The sequence below is a fragment of the Rattus norvegicus genome, chromosome 16, assembly GCF_036323735.1.
Source record: "Rattus norvegicus strain BN/NHsdMcwi chromosome 16, GRCr8, whole genome shotgun sequence".
NCBI classification, from domain to species: Eukaryota; Metazoa; Chordata; class Mammalia; order Rodentia; family Muridae; genus Rattus; species Rattus norvegicus.
The window spans coordinates 34,077,156-34,101,164 of NC_086034.1; the positions used below are offsets into that span (position 1 = coordinate 34,077,156).

Below are 24,009 nucleotides of genomic sequence, written 5' to 3' on the forward strand. Positions count from 1 at the left end.
GACAACAAAAGGAGATCAAAGGGATACAGATTGGAAAGAAAGAAGTCAAAATATCACTATTTGCAGATGATATGATAGTATATTTAAGTGATCCCAAAAGTTCCACCAGAGAACTACTAAAGCTGATAAACAACTTCAGCAAAGTGGCTGGGTATAAAATTAACTCAAATAAATCAGTTGCCTTCCTCTACACAAAAGAGAAACAAGGTGAGAAAAATTAGGGAAACGACACCCTTCATAATAGACCCAAATAATATAAAATACCTCGGTGTGACTTCAACCAAGAAAGTGAAAGATCTGTATGATAACAACTTGAAGAAAGAAATTGAAGAAGACCTCAGAAGATGGAAAGATCTCCCATGCTCATGGATTGGCAGGATTAATATAGTAAAAAATGGCCATTTTAACAAAAGCGATCTACAGATTCAATGCAATCCCCATCAAAATTCCAACCCAATTCTTCAGAGAGTTAGACAGAACAATTTTCAAATTCATCAGGAATAACAAAAAACCCAGGATAGCTAAAACTATCCTCAACAATAAAAGGACTTCCAGAGGAATCACTATCCCTGAACTCAAGCAGTGTTACAGAACAATAGTGATAAAAACTGCATGGTATTGGTACAGAGACAGACAGATAGACCAGTGGAATAGAACTGAAGACCCAGAAATGAACCCACACACCTATGGGCACTTGATTTTTGACAAAGGAGCCAAAACCATCCAATGGAAAAAGACAGTTCAACTGGAGGTCAGCAAGTAGAAGAATGCAGATCGATCCATTCTTATCACCCTGTACAAAGCTTAAGTCCAAGTGGATCAAGGACCTCCACATAAAACCAGATACACTCAAACTAATAGAAGAAAAACTAGGGCAGCATCTGGAACACATGGGCACTGGAGAAAATTTCCTGAACAAAACACCAATGGCTTATGCTCTAACATCAAGAATTGACAAATGGGATCTCATAAAACTGCAAAGCTTCTGTAAGGCAAAGGACACTGTTGTTAGGACAAAACGGCAACCAACAGATTGGGAAAAGATCTTTACCAATCCTACAACTGATAGAGGGCTTATATCCAAACTACATAAAGAACTCAAGAAGTTAGACTGCAGGGAGACAAATAACCCTATTAAAAATGGGGATCAGAGCTAAACAAAGAATTCACAGCTGAAGAATGCCGAATGGCTGAGAAACACCTAAAGAAATGTTCAACATTAGTCATAAGTGAAATACAAATCAAAAGAACCCTGAGATTCCACTTCACACCAGTCAGAATGGCTAAGATCAAAAACTCAGGTGACAGCAGATGCTGGTGAGGATGTGGAGAAAGAGGAACACTCCTCCATTGTTGGTGGGATTGCAGACTGGTACAACCATTCTGGAAATCAGTCTGGAGGTTCCTCAGAAAATTGGACATTGAACTACCTGAGGACCCAGCTATACCTCTCTTGGGCATGTACCCAAAAGATGCTCTAACATATAACAAAGACACATGCTCCACTATGTTCATAGCAGCCTTATTTATAACAGCCAGAAGCTGGAAAGAACCCAGATGCCCTTCAACAGAGGAATGGATACAGAAAATGTGGTACATCTACACAATGGAATACTCTTCAACTATCAAAAACAATGACTTTATGAAATCCATAGGCAAATGGATGGAACTGGAAAATATCATCCTGAGTGAGGTAACCCAATCACAGAAAAACACACATGGTAGGTACTCATTGATAAGAGGATATTAGCCCAAATGCTCGAATTACCCTAGATGCACAGAACACATGAAACTCAAGAAGGATGACCAAAATGCAAATGCTTCACTCCTTCTTTAAAAGGGACAAGAATACCCTTGGGAGGGAATAGGGAGGCAAAGTTTAGAACAGAGGCAGAAGGAATACCCATTCAGAGCCTGCCCCACGTGTGGCCCATACATATACAGCCACCGAACTAGATAAGATGGATGAAGCAAAGAAGTGCAGGCTGACAGGAACCGGATATAGATCTCTCCTGAGAGACACAGCCAGAATACGGCAAATACATAGGCGAATGCCAGCAGCAAATCACTGAACTGAGAACAGGACCCCCGTTGAAGGAATCAGAGAAAGGGCTGAAAGAGCTGAAGGGACTTGAGACCCCATATGAACAACAATGCCAACCAACCAGAGCTTCCGGGGACTAAGCCACTACCCAAAGACTATACATGGACTGACCCTGGGTTCCAACCTCATAGGTAGCAATGAATAGCCTAGTAAGGGCACCAGTGGAAGGGGAAGCTCTTGGTCCTGCCAAGACTGAACCCCTAGTGAATGTGATTGTTCGGGGGAGGGCGGTAATGGGGGGAGCATGGGGAGGGGAACCCCTATAGGGAAGGGGAGGGGGAGGGGTTAGGGGAATGTTGGCCTGGAAACCAGGAAAGGGAATAACAATTGAAATGTAAATAAGAAATACCCAAGTTAATAAAGATGGAGAAAAAAAACTGGAATAAATTAAAAAAAAAAGAGGGGTCTATAAATTGAATATTTATTTAGGAAAAAATTGGAAGTAAATTTGTAATGAACTTCATAATTTCATAAACCAAAACTAAAAACAATCATGATTTGATGGTTTTGTTTATTTGTCTATTTGTTTGAGACAGGCTCTCTGTTGGCCTGGAACTTGCTATGTAGATCAGCCTGGCCGCAAACTTAGCCTTCCCTCCCTATTCCTCCCGAAGGGCAGGACTAAAGTGTATACCAGCATGCTCAGCCAGTTAGCATAGAGAAGCATAGGCCAGAAGGTTTGTTTCTGTCATTGTCTGTCGACATATTGAGGTTCTATCTTACATGACAATGAAGTACTACTATCTATTGTAGGAAAGAAAAATGCATATTGAGAAAGAAATAAAATTGATTTTGTTCACAGATGACATGATTGTCTAAGAAGAAAAAAACCCAGTTTCTGAACTTAGTAAGAGATCACAGCAAAGCTACAGGATACAAGATTAACAGGTGACTGCTTTATTATGCATCAGCAATGAGCAAGCAAACACTGATATTAAAGTAGGTTACTGCTTACACTACCAACTCCTAAGAGGAAATAGCGACACAAATTTAACCGCACATAGAGAAAACTATATGAAGGAAATATTAACAGTCTGCTAAAAGATATCAAAGAACAGAGGAATGTTCCAGACATAATAGGAAGAGTTCATACTGTCAATCTGCCAACGCTTCCTGTACTACCTGTATATTCAACATACTCTGAATCAAAATCCCAGCAAGTTAACTAGTAGATATGAACAAACTGATCTGAATTTATCAGGGACAGGAAATGATCCAGAATATTCTACTCAGTGCTGAAAGAACAACAAAGCTGGGGTACTGAAACAACGTAAGCTTAACATTTATTCTACAGTGTCTGTAATAAATGCAATAAGGTTATTGGTTACAGAATAGCCAAGAAAATTAGGAACACTGTAGAGAGTAAGTAACTGTTCAGAGTAAGCAACAGTCCATCGATCTTTGGCCAAAGAACACAGGTAATTTAAGGTAGCCATGATTAGTCTTCTTAAGAAATTATGGAACAACTGGATATCCACATGCAAAAGAAAACAAAACCTAGATACATCTTATATCCTACACAAAGGCTTCGCTCAAAATGTGTCAGAGACCTAAATATAAAACACTAAATTATAAAACATCTAGAAAAACACAGAGAAAAAAAAATTTGTAACTGAACTTGGGCACGATTTCAACTTAGTAAAAAATAAATTAATTTATCTATGTGTGTGTGTGTGTGTGTGTGTGTGTGTGTGTGTGTGTACACAACAGCCATGTGTGCAGGTCAGAGGGTATCTTTCAGGAGTCTGTCTCTTTCTACCCTGTGAGTCCTGGGGGTCAAACACAGGTTCAAAGGCTCAGTGACAGGCATCTTTACATGCTGCATCGTCTTGCAAGGCAATAGCCATGTTTTATTATTAAGGACACCAAAGACATCCTACGTTAAAATGACAACTGTCTACTCTTGATCTATCAAGGGCATAAGAACACGACTCACACTCTGGGAAATATATATGCCTGGCATCAGAAGTGTGGGTGTAGGTCAGTGATAAAGTGCCCAGTGTGCCTCACTTAGACCCGGGATTTAATTTCCAGTCTGGAGTGGTTACAGGCACAACTAGTAAATAACTATTATCTCAAATTACAAGGAATAAAAATCTCAACAACAAAAATAACAACACAATTAAAAAGTAGGCATAAACACTGTGTTGTGGTGGTGCATGGCTTTAATGCCAGAGGCAGGCAGATCTTTGAGTTTGAGGCCAGCCTGGTATACAGGGCAAATACCAGGACAGCCACGGCTACATAGAGAAATCTTGTCTCAAAAAAACAAACTAAAAGTGAAAACAACAACAATAAAAAAGACAAGAGACATAGAGAAAACTCACCAAAATGGATTTACAGATGGCCAATAGTACAGGAAAGGATGGTCAACATCGCAAGGTCATTGTGACTAAAATGAGGTATCTTCACACACCAAGTAAAATGGCCCCCGATACTAAATGCTGGAGGGAATGAAGGGACACAACTCTCACTCACTGCTGGTGGGAATACAAAATGGGAGAGCAAGCTTGGAGGTGTCCGATGGTTTCTCAGAAACTATCAAGAATGATTTCACATGGGAACTGTAGACTTTAAATTGTGATAATGTTTTCACTGTGGTAAGGGTACTGAAATAGATGTTGGACATATGTAGAAAAAAAGTATACTTCGGACTTTTACCCAGTATTACTGCAAACCTAAAATTATTTTAAACATAAATCTGAGTTTATAGTCTTTATTTTTCAAAAAAAAAAAAAAAAAAAAAGGGAACCTACAGTTCCATACCTCAGGCTTCTGCTAACAATTTATAATGCAATCACAGTGTTATTTTACATTTATTTTTATGGCCTTTCTCCCAGTTTTATGGAGTAAACATAGAGCCCTGTATTGTAGGTAAGTCCTCTACCATTGTGCTACATCCCCTCCAAAACAATTATTTGTGTAAAATATCCTCAATGTATTTATATTTATATTTATTGTATAATTATAAACAAATCAAAGATTTTCATAATAATTTAAAATTACAGGAAAAATTCACTAAAATGTCCTAGTGTTCCCTGTAACGACCGAGAATATCTGGGCAAACACATACGCATACCTAAAGAAATAAGTCTCCACAGGTGCTGATATTGTCAATTATCATCAAGTTAACTCAGTGAAAAAATCTGGGGAAAGGGTTACAAAGAGATACGAACCAGAGGTCATGTGAAGAGGAGGCGTTTTAGGAGAACCAAGAGGAAAAGTGGGGCTGAGGTAAAAACAAGAGAGGAACGTGCTCTGGAGCTTCATGGACAGTGTGATTCTACTAAAGTCCATGCTATGATTTATTCAAATCAAATAGATGAAATTATTACAACCATATGTTGCAGAAAGTTATCACACGATCCTTTAAACAATATGATCTGTCTAAACGTTAAAATAAGCCACACTAGCTCAATTGAGGAAGAACTATACATTTGTCATAGTGTGATCAAGGGTCAAATTTGCACGTGAAGATACATTATATCCACACAGCAGAAAATGTCCCATGTAAACATTGGGAAAACCATCTACAAGTGTAGATATGACAAACGACAGAAGCACACAGGATGAATGCATGGGTTGTCACAGTCCAACCTGTTTGCACTGGCTTATTTGCACGGCCTTTAATCTTTTCAAAGTTTTCCTAATAGCATCAGCATCGGGGGAATGGTGGTGACCTGAAGCCCCACTGGGAAATCCTGGACGAACGCCAGGTGGAAGTCCTCTGTAGATAAACAGCCACAGTGATTCATGAGGTTCTCTGAAGCAAAGCCTAGGCCACCTCAGCAGAGCACACACACCTTTCAGGGAGCCATCGACCATATATTCTCCCTTTCCATCTCGCTTCATTATCTTCTGCTCTTAGCTGCTGCATTTGGTCAAAGATGGCATGGTAATGTTCATACTGGCCCCGAGGAGAACAAGGTGATGGAGACACAGCTCCTCCACTGCCAAAAAAGGAAGCCTGGGGAGTAAACAAAGAGCTCTTATACACCATGTTCATCTCACAGGGCCAAAGAGGCCTGAGCCGTCCTTAAAAGAGAAAGACAGTCAATGCTTAACTTAAAAATAGCAATTACCTAGATTTAATATATTAATAAACACATTGCCAAAAGTAAGAGGTTTTCCTACATAAACAATCAGATACATAAACAATCAGACAGTAGTATTCTCAGCTGCTAACAGTAAAGAATAACTTAATGTGACAAACTAAAATATTAAGATGCCACTAAATTCACATATATAGAAAAACCTAATCTTAATTACGAAGCTTTTGAAACATGTTAATATCCTACATTTCATGATTCAGTTCTGAGAAGTTTAAATATATGTGGTTTTGAAGTCAAGTAGAATTTGATATCATAGTTATTTAACAAAGTATTGTATGTGATTTTTGATATGCTGAAATCTATTCACCAAGGGTATAGGAAGGTAAATACATGATTTAAGTATATTTTATATCCTGTAGAAGAGGAGAAACATATCCACTCTTAATATTTTTCAAACAAGTTGGAAAAAAACACAAAAGTAAGACAGAGCTCTAGTCATACAGTGAGTGAATAAGTGAATGAAGATGTGTACTCTGAAGCAGTAAGTAGACTCACAGAGCAGAGAATAAGATGGCCATTGGTAAAATTCTATGTCATTTTAAAGTCTTGGAAAAGATACTGCTTAGCCACATCTTGAAAACAATCTTTTAAACTACATGTATGTTTTGTGTGCACTGCAATGGGGGAGGAGTGATCACAAACACAACTATAAGGAAGAGAAGAGCGTCCAACACTGCAGGAAAAGGGGTTACAGCTAGGCAGAGCATGCATGCATGAAGTAAACGGCAGCAAGCACTGTAAACCTTCAGGTTACTGAAGCATTTTAATACATCAACACCACACACATAAGCGGGACTGAGAGACAGAACCAGAAAAACTATTGACAGCAAGGTAGGAAGATGTGTCAGTGAAAAGGCAAATGCTAAACAGACTAGTGGGTTTTCTGTAGAAATGACCAAATGATAAAGGTAAAAATCTAAGGACTCAAGACAGAACTCACAGTAAAGGGAGCGGTTAGAAATGGTTAGGAGACAAATGTCAATGAGAGTGTAGTGCTATACACATTTGTGGAAGAAGTCAACTGAAAAGAACTCAATGATCTCAGAATTGACACTGAGAGCTCTGAGTAAGTTGAGTGGTACTTTTTAAAGGTAGGTGGCGTTGGTGCACACCTTTAATCCCAGCACTCAGAAGGCTGAGGCAGGTGGATCTTTGCCTTTGAGACCATCCTGGTCGACAAAGTGAGTTCTGGGACACAGACAAACCCTATCTCAAAACTCTCCCTCCACAAAACAAAACAAGCAATATTAGACTCAAATAAAAGAAAATTCTGCAAAGTCCCATGAGAGGAAATCTGTCTTACCATCTTGATACTATATATAAAATTTTATGAGAAAGTCTACTTTGAAAATCAGTTCTAACTGGGCATTGTGTCAAGTGCCTTTAAGTCCAGCACCTGCGAGGCAAAGGGAAGGTAGACGCCTGTGAGTGGGAGGCCAGCCTGGTCGCCTGAGTAAGTTTTAAGTCCGCCAAGGCTATTACAGAGAAAATCTGTCTCAAAAGCAACCAAACAAAAAGCCACTGAAATGACAAGATAAAGGCTAGTAGCAATCAGAATGGTAATCAAGAGGAAAGCTCCATCCCAGCAATCTTTTCATACATGCTCAAATCATGCACTGAGGGGGCTGGAGAGACGGTTCAGTGGGTAAGAGGTGGTTCACAGCATACAGAGTGGTTCGAGGTGGCTCTGAGTGCAGCTCCAGGAGATCTGATACTATCCTTTTGGTGTCCACCCACAGACTCACCTCCACATGCACATACACAGATATAAACATCAACATTTCAAAATATTCATTTTAGAGTTAGAATTCTGTGAAAACGTAGTCACATCTACACAACTGATTACTCAGTTCAATGGTAAGACCTTGACTTTAAATAATTCTACTGTTTCTTTCTAGTAAAGAGAGTGTAAGTAAACATCTTTGAAGATGTCTGTACAAAATGTCAAAAATACTGTGTCAGAATGTGGAAGCAACACAGTCTTCTAGAAATCACCCTCATAGAGGCCCAGCTTGTACCCTCTTAGATGTCTCCAATTACAAGCATAGGTTGAGGGACATTCTTAGCATTTCATTTGAGTTTATGCATTTGTACTTCTGGATGCTATGGGGCAAGTGTGCAGACAGAAGACAACACACAGGAGTCCGTTCTCTCCTTTCACTATGTGAGTCCCACACACAGAACTGGCACCAGAATTGGTGGTAAACACCTGTACACCAGAGCAACTTCTCTGGTACTAGGCTGAAGGTATTGATGAGTGTGCTTATTCATGTAATCACTGCCATTATCACAATTGCTTCCACATAGGGCTCTCATGTCCCTTGAGTCAATAAAAAGGCACCCATCTGCTTTCTATTGCTATGGAGTGGATTTGCCTTTCCTAAAACTGTATGAGAATACAAGCATACAATATGTACTCTTCTGTCTGGCTTCCTTAACTTAGCATGTTTATGGGCTGATCCATGTTATTTTATGTATAAACAGGCTTTCACTAATGAAGAACTAAAATGTATGTGTTTATAAGAGATACACTTCTTACATATCATGATCATTAGATAAACAAAACTAGGTACAAATTACGTATTTACCTCGCCAAGCATGGTGGCACATAGCCAAGAAGTCTTGGATTCTGCAATTGCCCAATAAAGTCAGATATTTATACTTTTGAGCAACAATGTCTATACATAATAAAAACATTGACTTTGAAGTACTTTAACTTTCAGTTTTCATCTATCTCTCCTTTGGGAATTTCTTTGACTCACATTACACTGTAACTCCAGGTCCTTGGCAACTATGCAGAAATCAGAGTCTGACATAGTAAATATTTAAAACTTAGGAACAGGTACAGACATGAATTTACTTCTTATCATGGAAGCATTACTGAATTCTATAAAATGAAACAAACATTATTAAAAACATAGTACCTAACTATCCAAAAATAATGTCTCCTGCACATACCCTGGGTTCAGTTCATCTCCCATATGGTGGCTCATAACCAACTCTAATACCAGTTCCAGAGGATGTGACACCTCTTTGGACCTCTGTGGCCAACAGCATTGCATGTGGTGCACATACATACATGCAATAAACCTAAAACAATGTTTTTAAAGGAGTAAGGAAGTAAGCAGCAAATTCTCAATACTCTTGGTGAATTTGGCCCAAATGCTGGGTAGGAGTCCTGGCCAACAGTTCAGTTCAGAAGAAGGTGATTTTTAACTATGGACCAGATTCAGCTGGGTAATGCACACCATTAATCCCAGACTGTCAGATCTCTGTGTTCAAGGACAGCAAGGTCTATAGAGCGAGTTCCAAGACAGAGTTACAGAGAGAAAGCCTGTCTTGAAAAACCAACCAATCAACCAACAAAAACAACACCTCATACCAAATCCTGAGCTCTTGCTTACTGACCAGGAAGTAATAATACTACTCATATAAAAGAGAAATACTTACAATGCTATATAATGTCTGCTAAAGTACTGACTTGTGAAAAAAGATTCATACTGTATTCCTGACCTATGATTTGAAAAACATCTCGAAAGAAAACAACACAAACTGGTGACAGTAAATATGCATATCTATACATACAGTATATATGCAAATCTATACATACTGATGAAACCGACAAAACGTACTTTTGTCCACATCACAACTTTGAGAAGAAACAAGAATGGTCAGCGGCAGTCCACTCTGATAACCGTCTTGTCTATCTCCACACTGAGAGGCTAGCGGAGCAACAGCCAGGTGAACTGACAGTTTAACTGCAGCTGAGCACACCTGGCTCGCTGTCAAAAGGAAAACGACAGTGCACAGGAAATATGCATCCATTTCCTACGGCCGTGCAAAAACTTATGACAAACTGAGCAGCTCAAAACACCACCTACTTATTATCGAATTCCCTGGTTGAGGCAGGTATATGATTAAATAGGTAGCTATATGATTTAGGAAGGTATATGATTTAGGTAGGAATACTTAGCTGTAAGCCAGGGAGGGCTACATTCATATCTGAAGCCCAGCGTCTCAGAGCTCTCTGGCTCTAGGGAGTGTTGTTTCATAATTGAACATAGGCCAGGACTCTTCCTCAGTCACTTTCTCCTCAGTTACTGGCTAGAGATCACTGCTATAATGCAGAGGTCATCTATACTTTCTTGCTTCTTCCATGCTGGCTCCCTTCAGGTCAGCAGACACAGATGTCCCTGTGCTTCTTTCCCTTTCCAGTCTACTATAAAGAAGTCTGTTGTCAAGGTAATCGTGGGAGAGGCCCATCACATAAGGTAATCTTGTAAAAGGAGCTACCATCAGCCAGTTCTACTTACGACTCAAGGTGCGTACACTAGGGAAGGAGAGTCCCCAGACTGCTTTAGGACTCAGCTTATGAATAGGAACACAGGCCGGTACTTCTCAAAGCAAAGGGGAAGGAGAAGGCTGACGGAACAAGGATGGCTGAAGACATTTCTGTCCGAGAAAGCAGAGAAGCTCTGGGTTTCGAAAATAAACTCAAAAAAGTGAACTTGCCCCAGGTTACAGAGTCACATTTGCCCAAAGAGAATGTGTGAACTGAAGGGTCTATCTAGATTATCTGGGTAAATGAATGGAGAGGACCAGTGGAAGAGGAGGGAAGCTGGCAATGCAGAAAGGTGAGACAAAGACAGGGGAGTCACAGGCTACACACTCAGCAGTCAGCTCTGCTGCTCAACATAGGGAGGGCAGAGGAGCACGGGAGGGCTGGGTGCACTTATCCTGCAGAGTCTGGCAGTGGCCAATTAAGGAAAGCATCTGAGAACTTAATTTTCAAGGTCAGGTGAAAAATTCTAATGAGCATATTTGATTTTGCATTTAATTTGTGAGATTCCTCTGGGGGGAAAATCTGTATTACAGCCACTGTGAAAGTTTTAACTGATTTTATAAATGTCACACGTGAATTAATTTTTATTATATTACATATTAAATATACACAATAAGGAATAAACCATAATAAATGCTACAGAACCCTAGATAAACATTATCGGTATACCAAGTAAGTAGCTAGTCATACACATTTTACAAAAGGAGTTGAAACTGGAGACAAACAACAGTTTAGCTCTGTTGGGATCGAATGCCTACCTTTACTTCACCGCTTCCACCAGCCCTTAAAACATTCCTCCATCCTTGTTCCCTGGCCCTATTTATCCTCTCCAACTTTTGGGGAAAGAAAATAAACAGAATACCATTTCAACTACTTAATACAAAACATACAGAATACATTTAGCAATAACATTCAAGTCAGTGGGCTTCCTTACATAGGCGTGTGGGGACAGCTAAGCTGTGGGTGTCTCTTACCCGCTGCTTCTCTTGCCTCTTCAGCTGCTCAGCCTTCAGGAACCTGATCTGTAACAGTTTCAGACATGTTCTCAGACCCCGCTCTTATCCTCTACACAAGGCACGGGAGAAACACAAGGCAAACAACTACCTGATCCTTTTGCTTCTTTTCTTTCTCAATAAATTCCAACCTTCGTTTTTTTGCTGCTTCCTTAAACAAAAGGAGAATACCTATATCAATATAAATATATTTTTAAAACAGGGTTTCTCTGTGTAGCCTTTGGCTGTCCTGGAACATGCTTTGTAGAGTAGGCTGCCTGCCTCTGCCTCCAGAGTGCTGAAATTAAAGATGTGCCGTACTAACACCCGGCTCCATCCATGATCTCTACTTTTTATAATTTTATCAAGAAAATATATCAATAAGAGAGGTACACCCAAATAAGGAGACATGAAATGAAGAAAGCAAAGATATTCTAAGTTTTTGCTTGAAAGAATCACGGTGAAAGAGTTGGGGGGAGGGGACTCTATAATGGTGGTTCTCAACCCATGGGTCCCGACCCCCAGGAAGATCAAAGTATGCCTTCACAGGGGTCAGTGATCAGACATTACATTACAGTTCACAGACGTAGCAAAATTACTATAAGGAAGTAGCAATGAAAATAATTTTATGGTTGGGGGGTCACCACAACATAAGGAATTATATTAAAGGGTCACTGCAATTAGGGTGAGAAGTACTGCTCTATAACATTAGCGGCTTTTGCTATTGTCTTAACCATTTTGAAAAGCTTTATAATAAGCAGATATGTGTCTTTATACCTCAGACATTTTCTTCCTTTCTTCTCCAGAATTCATTTTCTTCACTGGAATCTGATGGGCCTGGACAAAAAATAATAATAAAGCTATGAATTAAATAAAGAATTTAAGACACTCGTTTGGAAATTACAAATTTGTGGAAGTTTAAAGAAAGAAAAGTTAAAGCCAACAGGGTCATAACCATTTCAAAATTTATTGTACTACCTTTTGATATGCCTTTTATGAAACAAACTGGTACATGACCCTCAAAGAAATCATAAAAATGGGTTCCTTATCATCAACTAGTTTTGTTTTCAAAACATGTTTTTAAAATATTAATACTTTATTTTTATTATTTTATTTAATAATACTTAAAAACTTAATATGTAGTCAGTATATTTTTATCATACCAAATTCTCACCTCCAACACTTTCTGTAAAACATCCCCCAACATGATTTGGACCCATGCACATTCCTTCCAATCTCTCCCCTCCCAAGAAGAGGGTGTTTACGATGGCTGCATATTATCGATGAGTTATAGGAGTTATTTGATCTTCTCTATTGCCTTAGAGTATTTATGGGGTAAAAATCCAAGCTGGCCCTCTGAGACCGTCAGATTATTTTCAGAATGCTATTCCTACACTGAAGAAATAAACAGAAACACTGTACTAAGGAAATTGTTTCCTGTCTCTTAAAAAAACAAAAACAAAATTAAAGTGCACCCAATGCTAAAATATGCTCGCGGAGCTCCCTCTGGTGGCTTAGTGTCAGTAGGCTTAAAGAAATGCCTGCACCTCAGTGAAAATATGTTAACCGCCAATTTGAATGTAAAAGATGTTTCGTATTAGTTCTGGGAAGCGGCCTTTTTAAAAAAAATAATTTAAAAAGCAAGAGAAGTCAAAAATAGGCGTTTATTTAAAATCTCCCAATCAGGAAGTGTGCTGCTAGCTGACAGGACCTCAGCTCTTCAGGAGGAAAAGAAGAGCAAGGGTTCTGGGAGATGAGGAGGCTGGGAAAGCCTCCTTCAGACTTAACGCATTGCAAAACCTCCTGTTTCTTCTTATTCTATCCCCATGCTATGAAACTTGACTATCTATTTGATTATATGCTTTTACTTTTTTCTATAATTCTTTAAAAATTTCATACTTTTACTTGTATTCTTTTATTGTAGTAAAATATACAGAATGAAATAATTTTTACCATTTTGTGCCATCAAGCAAATAGTCTCTCTTGTACAGTAAATTTGTGTTAGGTTAAATCCTTTTAAAATAAGTTATGGTACATCCCAAGTGTTGATTACTATTTAGTTTTCAATGGGTTAGCTTAGAAAAAAATCATGCTTATTTGCTTAAAAAAATTTAGAAAGTGCTGGACTTGGTAGCACACTCCTTTAGTCCCAACACTCAGGAGGCAGAGGTAAAAAGATCTCTGTGATTTCCAGGCCAGCCTGGTCTACAAGGTGAGTTCTAGGACAGCCACGGCTGTTATTCAGAAAGACCCAGTCTTGAAAATAACAAAACAAAAACCAATTTAATAACCGTGCCTAAACCCAAAAGCCTATAGCCTTCTACCACCTGAGTCGCTTTCTCCAGTACTCAGACTGTGACAGGTGGAATCTATTATCCTGAATATTAGTACTAGGAACACAAAATTCCCACAGCATGCAGTTTGTGTACATTGAATAGTAACCAGAAATGAAGGAAGCATTAATAAAAACATATTTCATTTCATCAGCTGCTATACAAGAAACCACATGGTTTCAGTCCTGGTCAAAAAGGACCTTCTACCATGTTACTAATTCAGCTCACCATCCTTCTTTCTTACAGACTAGTGCGTGGCCAAGAGGTTAAACAAGCCTATTTCTACAAGTTCACACAAGTGTATATTTCCTACTGATTTAAACACATAAATATGTCTGCCCTTCCTTACCCATGGCCAACATGTGTTTTATCCCCAAGAAATCAGACAAGTTAGTTATGTATGCCTATATATCAAGTGTTAAACACAGGCTGCATATGTAAATACTATTTGGAATAAACATATCTTGGAAATTATCTATGAAATAAATTTACTTTTAGCTAATATTTTTAAAAATCTACTTAGAAAAAAATGAAACATGTTTGTAAAGAAATTTTGGTATTATTTGTAGCAATTAAGTCAACTTAACTGATTTCATAGTAATATAATACAATTATGATGATAACAAGTAAAATACACAGAATTCAGGTAAAGAAATGCATGTTTGGATACTGAAAATGTGTTTCTCCCTTCTTTTATTTTTCAAATTTGTCAAGAGCACACTAAGTCAATCTCAAACTTACCAAAATACTTCTCAAACTTACCAAAATACTTCATGGAAAAATATATCATAATTATACTAAAATAACTTCAAATACCAATGTGCTTCACTAGAAACCAATTTTCCCCACCCCAATTATTTATGTATGCAATGAATCTATTTCAAAAGTTGCTTTTATTTATTTTACACACTGAAATCATTTAAAAAAAAAAAACATTAACAATAAAATCCCTGGACGGGAAGTAACTCCGTGAGTAGGGTGCTCTGTGGAGTATGAAGACCTAAGTTTGATCCTTGCGTCCCCAGTACCCACATAAAAGCCAGGCTTTCCAATGTTTATCTGTAACCACACAAGCTGTGGGCCAGTAACCTAGCCAAAATAGTAACTTTCTAGTTTCCTGAGATGCCCTGTCTCAAGAAATAAAGTATAAAGGGATAGGATAGAGGGCACCTGAAGTTGATGGCTGGTCACCACATACACCACATACACATATACAATGTATACCACACACATGAAGAAACATCTCAACACTGCTTTACTTGTGCCTAAAAGTAGGGGTTTTATTTAGCCTTTCAGCCTATTTAGCACAGTTAGAAAATAAAGGGCATTGCTTTCCTGATAGGAATTTAATTCATTCAATCATTTCTTCATTTAAAAAAATGGGAAACTTACAATTTTGTGCAAACATATATAAAACTGCTCAAAGAGATGACATTCAAATAAACATGACATTAAAAGGATACACACAAGGTACTGAAGAAGTTCTGATAAGGAAATTTATCCTTTTCTTGATACAATGAGGAAAAAAATAAAAAAGGTCTGTGGAAAAGATTATTAGCATATTTATGACATTTCTATCCCTTTGATCACTGGGAAGCATTAAATATAAATGCCACTGCTACAGTGTGGCAGTGTCCCTGGCCCTGGCCATGATGCCAGCTAGCATCCTATCTGTTAATCTAGAATGGAAACTTAGAGTACTCATTGCAGACAAGTGACTCCTGTAGGTTTTTGTCCCCCCCCTCAATGGGATTTGATTGTTTCCATAGTAAAATGATGAGGAATGAGGGCATAAGTACTTTACCCAGCAAGGGCTTACAGGGAAACAGTGCAGTACAAAAGTGACTTTAGCCTACAAAAGCCAAAGAAAAAAACACTCAAAAGGAGGGGGAGGGAACAGATCAAACGAAATAGAGGATCACGAGCTTACAGGGCATGGTCAGTAACTGATGAGAGGTCCCACTTAGCTGCTATGCTGGATCTAGGAGCATGCTGCAGATCAGAGCAGTAGGAAAGGTAGAATCTTGAGCGTTCCATACCACCTAAGCATGAGCATGGAGCTTGCATGGCAGTACTCTGGATATGCACATAGTGGATACATTTTTACTTCCACAGCCCGTTTCTAATCTTCTAATGATTTCAATTTCTAGATTCTAATAGGAAGTTAGAGAGATTTTATTAAGTTTCAGATTTTTTTAAGTACTGTTAAGTAGTAGTGTTATGTCATTAACACTACTAATGATCCTAGCAACCTTTTTTTAACTAAAAAAAGAATTTACTGAAATTTCTTTTTTTATGATTCATTTTATTATAATATTCTCTGGTGTGACTAAGAAAGTTTACTATTATCATTTTCTTTCCAGTTGTTTCTCAATACTCATGAACTTGCTATGAATGACAACCAGGACAGAAGAGATGGCTCAGTGGTTAAGAGCACACTTGATGCTCTTCCATAAGACCTTCTTTCAAGTCCCATCACCCACATGGTGGCTCACAATCATTTGTAATTCTAATCTCAGGAGATTTGATCTGTCTTCTGGTCTTCATGGGCACTGCATATGCAGTAGTGCACAAACATACATGCGGGCAAAACAATAATACATGTAAAAGTAAAAATGAAATCTTAATAAAGTAAAAATAAAGGCAAGATGATTTTTATAATACTAAAACGTGGGACATTTTTTTGAAAAAAATTAAGGCTTCAGAGTGACTTGATGCCTAAGTTACCACCCATTCATTAGTGTGTTCAGTAAATATTTATGGAAAAGCTTATTGCAGGCCAGAACATATTTTTAGTGACAATTTATGGAAAGCAATGTAACAAAACCTTCACACTGTGTGTGGTTTATACACAGAGATAGAAGAAACACTCTTCCTAAACAGAGAAGCATTTGATGGTAATAATGTGGAGGAAAACCAAGCACAGTAGATTCCCAATGTAGAATACAAGTGCTGAAGAGGGATGGCTGTTACTGATACAGTATAATCACAGAGTGAATTGTGAATACCGACACTGTCTGTAATTACCTTTTATTATTCTTTTCTATTACTGTGATAAAACTCCATGAACAAGGCATCTTAGAAAGTGTTAATTTGGTAATGGCTTCGCAGGCCAAGGGTCCACAGTGGCAGAGTGCATGAACAACACAGAGCTCCCATCTTGGTCCATGACCATGAGGTACAGACACTGGAACTCACAGGAGTCATCTGAAACCTCAAAATCTGCCCCCAGAGACACACCTCTTCCAACAAGGCCATTCATCCTAATCCTTCCAAGCAGTCCTGCCCACCACAGGCCAAGAATTCAAATATATGTGTCTATATAGCCATTCTCATTCAAATTATCACAGACATGAAAGAAAACGACAAGAAAAAACCCCATACTTTTGCAAGCAGCACTGAGCATGCTGATAGTAAAAATGGTTTAGATCAGGGCTGCCCTCCACAGCCATGGAAGAAGTAGGAATCGAGGCTCTGGCAGGTCAGAAGGCTGTCAGAGGACTCTGAAGATAGAGCATCCCATTAGCAAGAGGCCAGTTGGTATGGTGATGGAGATGAAAATCCGAGCTTCACTGTAACACAGTGGTCAGTCTTCTCAGCCTCAACAGACAGCGGCAGAGGAGCTGGTTAGGACATTATGACCTATGTGAGAACGAAAGTGGCTACAACTAAAGCAGAAGAAATGATAAGAAACAACTCAATAGACTTTTGAAGGCAGAGCTGAGAGCATATGGTGCTGAAAAAGCAGTCAGTGGTGACTACCAGGAGTTTTGGAACAAATGAAGGATAAAGTTGTTTACAGGAATAAGGATATTACCAGAATGCTCAACAGTAAGGTGAGAAAGAAGGTGAATCAATGAGAATAAGCAAAAATATAAAATGTATGTACTATATCACCCTTTTACATAATATAGCCATCTAAAATTATGACAATATTAGGAAAACTGTGAGTGAGTCAGATGTGAAACTTTTAAAAAGAACATGGGTGTGCAGATGACCCTACTACAGTACAGACACAGGTAATGCAGAGTCTAAAAGGAAATCATGATTGCTAGAGCATGGAGGGTCTGCTGTCAAAAGGAAAGCATTATCACACTATCTAGATACAGTTTAAGGAGAAAGACACCACAAAAGATGGCTGGAGAGGTTAGGGACAAGCCAAGTTCCAGAGAAAAGTGAGCAAGGATTATCTTTAGAAGTCTGGCATATATATGTAGCAGTGAATAGCTTTGTTGGGGCACCAGTGGAAGGGGAAGCTGTTGGTCCTGCCAAAGTTGGAACTCCCAGTGTAGGGGACTGTTGGGGGGGGCAGTAATGGTGGGTGGATGGGGAGGGGAACACCCATATAGAAGGGGAGGGAGAGGGGGTAGGGGGCTGATGGACTGGAAACCAGGAAAAGGAATAACATTTGAAATGTAAATAAGAAATACCCAATTTAATAAAAATGGAGAAAAAAAAAGAAGTTTGGCATACAAGAAACACTGTGGTTGAAGACCTTAGGAACTCCCAAAGACCTGGCAGGCAGTAGTGCACATGTGCCTTTAACTCCAGCACTTTAGGCCAAGGCAGGCAGATCTCTGTGCATTCAAGGCCAGAACAGTCTACAGAGTGAGTTCTAAGACAACCACTGTTATAGAGAAATTATTTTTTAAAACAAAGCAAAACAGCAAAGAAAGATCTACCCATAATATTTAGGTGTGAAGATTAGGGTATGATCAGAGTTTTAGAGGATTTAAAGATCAAGAAATAGGGAGGTCCTATATAGGAAAATTCCTAGCTTTCTTTTGATGACCAAAGAGAGAAAAGGATGCTATGGCACTGGTCCACAGTGAATAAATGAAAATGATGAAGCAGCATGTCAGTTCCATTGCTCCTGTATACAGCCCTGTTTCCACTACTGTGGCTGGGCAAGCTAATAATTTTCCTTTGCTCAGCACATTAGCAGATGATGGAGGAGACACTACAGAAGGAAAGAGTGTCTCTTCTGCTCAGTGCTTCTTGTCTGTTACTGCAGCATGTGGGAACACACTGTGTCACTCACTCCTGCAGGGACCTTGCAAAAGTAGTGCTTAAATCCTGTCAGTTTCCAGCTGCACTTTGGCGGTAGCACAAAGAGCGTCCTCCAGATTTCTGCTGGTATCCGATCAGCTTTGCAGAAAGCTCAGCAGCACTAGGCATATTCCACCTGCCTTCTAGTCCGCCTCTCAGAGTACGCCAGCTACCTAGGCTTCTCAGTACACTTTACTAACATCTAGACAGCTTCCCGGGGGCCTCAGTTCTGCAGCAGACAGTATGCCAGGGCCCGACTGTGGCTCTGCAGTGGATGTCACCACAACTAGGCTTACAGCCATGCCCCATCCAAATAAGGTCTGAAGTGACTTCAAGAGTGGGGCTGGAGAGTCTTTAACTTTGAGTACTCTCTTAGTACTGGGAGTAGCAGTTGGTTCCTTTATCTTTCATTCCCGCATTATATTCTTCCTGACACATTGAATGGCTAATTCCTAAAACTAGCTAATAATGATCTACATGAAAATTTCCATATTCAAATTGTATGTGGCTTCTTTCTCCTGACTCCATGCTGATTTATATACAGAACTCGAAGGACTGTTTTTTAGTAATCATTTTAAACTACGTAAGGGTAACTTAATTAAAAACAAAAAAACACCAATGTCCTGCAACTATTACCGTGATCCCAGGCATGCTACTCAGTGCTTTAGCCCCTAATTTTTTAATCTGAGATGGGAGACTGTCACATATAAGATCATGTTCTCACATAGCTCTCAGATTTTGATTTATTTGACTGTGAATTCTGAAATACACAAATGTCCTAGTGTTTTACAACACTGCCACAGGTACTTCTCTATGCAAACAATCAAATGTTCACAAAGGATCTCATTTATAACGCGCTCTTTTTTATTACCCCACTTGTCAACTCAGTGTATCTACCTAAGGGATGTCCACTGCTTCCTTCTGGAAGGCCTCTAAGCAGAGCGGATGGAGGAAGCACAAGAACTCTCCTTAGTACGGAAATAAACCGCTCTGGGTACCAAGAGAACTAACGGAGCTGTTATCAAATAAATGGGTTGTGCTGAACTGAGCATCAAGCAGTTTGTGAAAGGATCTTACCTGCTTATGCTTTGGGGGTGGTTTTTTTTCAAGTAACTTTTTATCTCCGTACTTCTTATATGTTATAGGCACTCCATATTTAGCAGAAGGCTTTGTGATTTTCTGAGCAGGGACAAAAGAACTGACACCTTGTCCTGATGCTGGTCTTTTACCTGCAATGAAAAGACAAATGATTCTTTTCTAGTAATTCTTTACACTGAGTCTTTAGTGCCAAAAGTCTTCAAGAATGGTACTTTTTCCTTTTTACAATCATTGGCAACCTTTCAAACTTTTTAATTCTTTTTTTTTTTTTTTTTTTTTTTGTCTGTTAGCAAATATCAATGCTTCAAGCACTTGACATTGAAAGCAGCGGTGTTTTTGTTTTGTTTTAAGAAGACTAACTACTGTAAGATAACACTTGTGGGACGGTAGCTCCACAGGCAAGTGCTCAGTTCAGAAGCATACGGACTGAGCTGGGTCCTTACACGCATATAAAACTGCAAGGAGTGCTGGCGGGAGATTGTAATCCCATTAGCAGGGAAGCAGAGACGAGCAGATCCCAGAGGCAAGTTGGCCAGCCAGTGTAACCTAATGGTTAGCTCATGACAAGTAAGGGTATTTCTGAGAAGACACCTGAAGTTGTTCTGTGGCATACATACAGGTTCACTATGTACCCACATGCACCCTTACACACACACACACACACACACACACACACACACACACACACACCCCTCTATGGGACACAGTAGCAGCTATTGGTGAATATATTTAAGAAATTAAGTTCTCTGGATAAAATATACAGTAGAATTATAGGATGCATTATATACATACATGTATGTATGAAGCTGTCACAAGAAATGAACAACCAAACAAATGCCCTCAAAGATCCAGAAAATAAACTTCAATTAAAAAAAAAAATACTGTAAGTCAAATAGTCGGTTCCACCATCCCTTATCCAAACCTTTTCTAGCCTCCCATTTCCCACCTCTGTAAAGCTGCCTCTGGTTAAGCTCCCCCACAGCCTGAGCAGGCAACTCACTTCCTTTTCCAGCACACTCTATAACTCAGGATTTTTAGTATATACTAATACAATTTAAATCAATCTCTTCCAACAAATATTCATTTTTAGGAGAAAGAAAAAATTAAACGGTAATTTACAATGAAAAGCTAACATTAAACTCATTTTCAAAGAAAAATTTATTGGAAAATGTTCACTATATTATATTGTGTATAAAAAAACCTGTTTATAATATAGTCTCATTCAAACTCATTGTGCATGTTATGACAAAAAATTATATCAAAATATGAAAGCATTCATTAAAGTTTGAGTAATGTTTCTTCTAAAAAATCTTTATAAGCACACATTACTTATATAATTTAGGCAACTCTTATGAAACTGTGCTAGCTAGTTTTATGCCAACTTGACATAAGCTGGAGTCATTTTGGGAAAGGGAACCTCAATTGAGAAAAATGTCCCCACAAGACTGGGCTGTGGGCAAGCGACACCTGTGGGCTGGTGGTCCTGGGAGCTATAAGAAAGTAGGGTAAACAAGCCATGGGAACGAGCCAATGGGCAGGCCTCCATGGTCCCTGTATCAATTCCTGCCTCCAGGTTCCTGCCCTGACTCCTTAGAGGATGCACTGTCCTCCTAAAGTTGTTTGGTTATGGTGCTTTATTATAGTCGTAGAAATCCTACCTAAGACAGGAACTAAAAATATTACTAGCCATGGAACTAGACATAGAATGCCATGTTAGAGCTTCAGGAGGAATTCATACTGATAATAATATGATACTCTGTGATAGGATAAAGTTTTTCTGAAACATGCTGATCTACAAACTAGGAAGTATGAGAAAATCAAATTAGAACATAGCTCTATGAAGTCATAATTGTGTAACTTGGCTAATTTTATCAAAACAACAAGAGATCTCTGTGAGTTCAAGGTCAGCTTGAACTCACAAAAAGAATATCGTATATTAAAAAAGGAAACACAACAAAATCCAAACACACAAATAGAACAAAAACCTAAGGGGAATGCTTTGTACATCAGAAACAGGGGCTGGAGACACCAAGCATAAAAATGAATATTTTTAAGAGAAAGATATAAACTGCTCCCATCCACTGCATGAGAAGTAGGAGGATTATTCACCTACCTCAGGTTTCAAAATGGAATAAAAGGAAAGACATTTATGCATATAACATACAAAACATAAACAGTACTACAAATATCCTATTGTTAATGGTCAAAATTAAAATAAAACTTACCTTTAGTAAAATCATTGACCTCCCAATAAGTCATTTTTAAAAATTTAGAATATAAAATACTTTTAAAGAAAAATGTTTTTCATAAATGATTTACACTTTAGTGGGATATTTATATTTTAGACAACATTCTGAAAATATCAACTTAGCTTTGATAAAGATTTTCAAGTGAGATTTCATTTAAATAAGACAGCAAATAACATTTTATTGATAATTTATTGTATATCACTACATGTAAGAAATTTAATATTTACTTTAGATTAAATTTATTCTATAACCATCTCAATTTGATTTCTCTATCTGTATTTATTGTAGTATATCTAGTCATGAGTATTGCAAATAGATGAAAAGCTTCACATGAAATGTAATTACCTGGGATAGGCTGTGGTCCAAACTTTGAAACTGTTTTCAGACAAAATTCTTCTGCAATAAGCTTAGATTGAAAGAGAGAAAAAATGTTAGAAAAGACATCACTTCTGAGTATGGTGGCACACACTTTAGTCTTAGAACTATGGAGGAAAAGCAGGTAGACAGATATACAGCAAGTTCCAGAATAGCCAGTGCTATATAGTGAGATCCTGCCTTAAAAAAAAAAATCCAAACCAAAACAAAAACCAACCAAATAAATAAAAAATGGGGTACAGAGTTAAACAAAGAATTCACTGCTGAGGAATGCCAAATGGCTGAGAAACACCTAAAGAAATGTTCAACATCTTTAGTCATAAGGGAGATGCAAATCAAAACAACCCTGAGATTTCACCTCAGACCAGTGAGAATGGCTAAGATCAAAAACTCAGGTGACAGCAAATGCTGGCGAGGATGCGGAGAAAGAGGAACACTCCTCCGTTGTTGGTGGGATTGTAGACTGGTACAACCATTCTGGAAATCAGTCTGGAGGTTCCTCAGAAAATTGGACATTGCACTACCTGAGTACCCAGCTATACCTCTCTTGGGCATATACTCAAAAGATGCTCCAACATATAACAAAGACACATGCTCCACTATGTTCATCGTAGCCTTATTTATAATAGCCAGAAGCTGGAAAGAACTCAGATGCCCTTCAACAGAGGAATGGATATAGAAAATGTGGTACATCTACACAATGGCGTACTACTCAGCCATTAAAAATGATTTCATGAAATTAGCAGGCAAATGGATGAAACTTGAAAATATCATCCTGATGAGGTAACCCGGACTCAAACAACATGCATAGTATCTACTCACTTATAAGTAGACATTAGCCATAAAATACAGGTACCATGCCATACTCCACAGACCCTAAGGAAGCTAAACAAGAAGGAAGGCTTGAATCTCACTTAGCAGGGGGAACAAAATAGTCATAGAGGCAGAGGGAGGGAGGGAACTGGCTGGGAGAGGGCATGGAGGTAAGTTTCAGGATCAGATGTGGGGAGGGACAGGAGAGATAGTCAAATGGCCATTAGAATGAATGGAAATCTGCAACCGGAGGGGGTGGAGAAGAGGAAAGCATTTCAAGGACATTTCAGAGACCTGGGAAAAGGGAGGCACCCAACACTCAATGGGGGTGACATTAGCTGTTACTCACAGCATAGGGAATATGGAACCTGAAGAGACCAACCCCTATAGCAAGGCAAGAACCCCAGTGGAGCAATACGTATACCAACCATCCACAAAACTTTCAACCCAAAATTTATCCTGTCTACAAGACATATAGGACAGTGCAGAGACTGAGAGAATGACTAAGCGTGAGTAGTCCAACTAGAGACCCATCCCATAAA

General features: G+C 38.7%; 1 protein-coding gene across 20 annotated transcripts in view; it reads right to left on the bottom strand.

The window, feature by feature from the left end:
• Positions 1–24,009, bottom strand: part of Nek1 (NIMA-related kinase 1) — a 128,327-nt gene that overhangs the window by 68,064 nt on the left and 36,254 nt on the right. For 7 of the 20 annotated variants that reach the window (XM_063275214.1, XM_039094360.2, XM_039094359.2 and 4 more), the window contains 7 exon segments: positions 22,625–22,685; positions 20,010–20,161; positions 12,328–12,387; positions 11,663–11,722; positions 11,533–11,580; positions 11,317–11,391; positions 5,908–6,071 (listed from right to left, as the gene is read on the bottom strand). In XM_063275214.1, the coding sequence (XP_063131284.1) occupies positions 5,908–6,071; positions 11,317–11,391; positions 11,533–11,580; positions 11,663–11,722; positions 12,328–12,387; positions 20,010–20,161; positions 22,625–22,685 (620 nt within the window). 20 annotated transcript variants of the gene reach the window in all.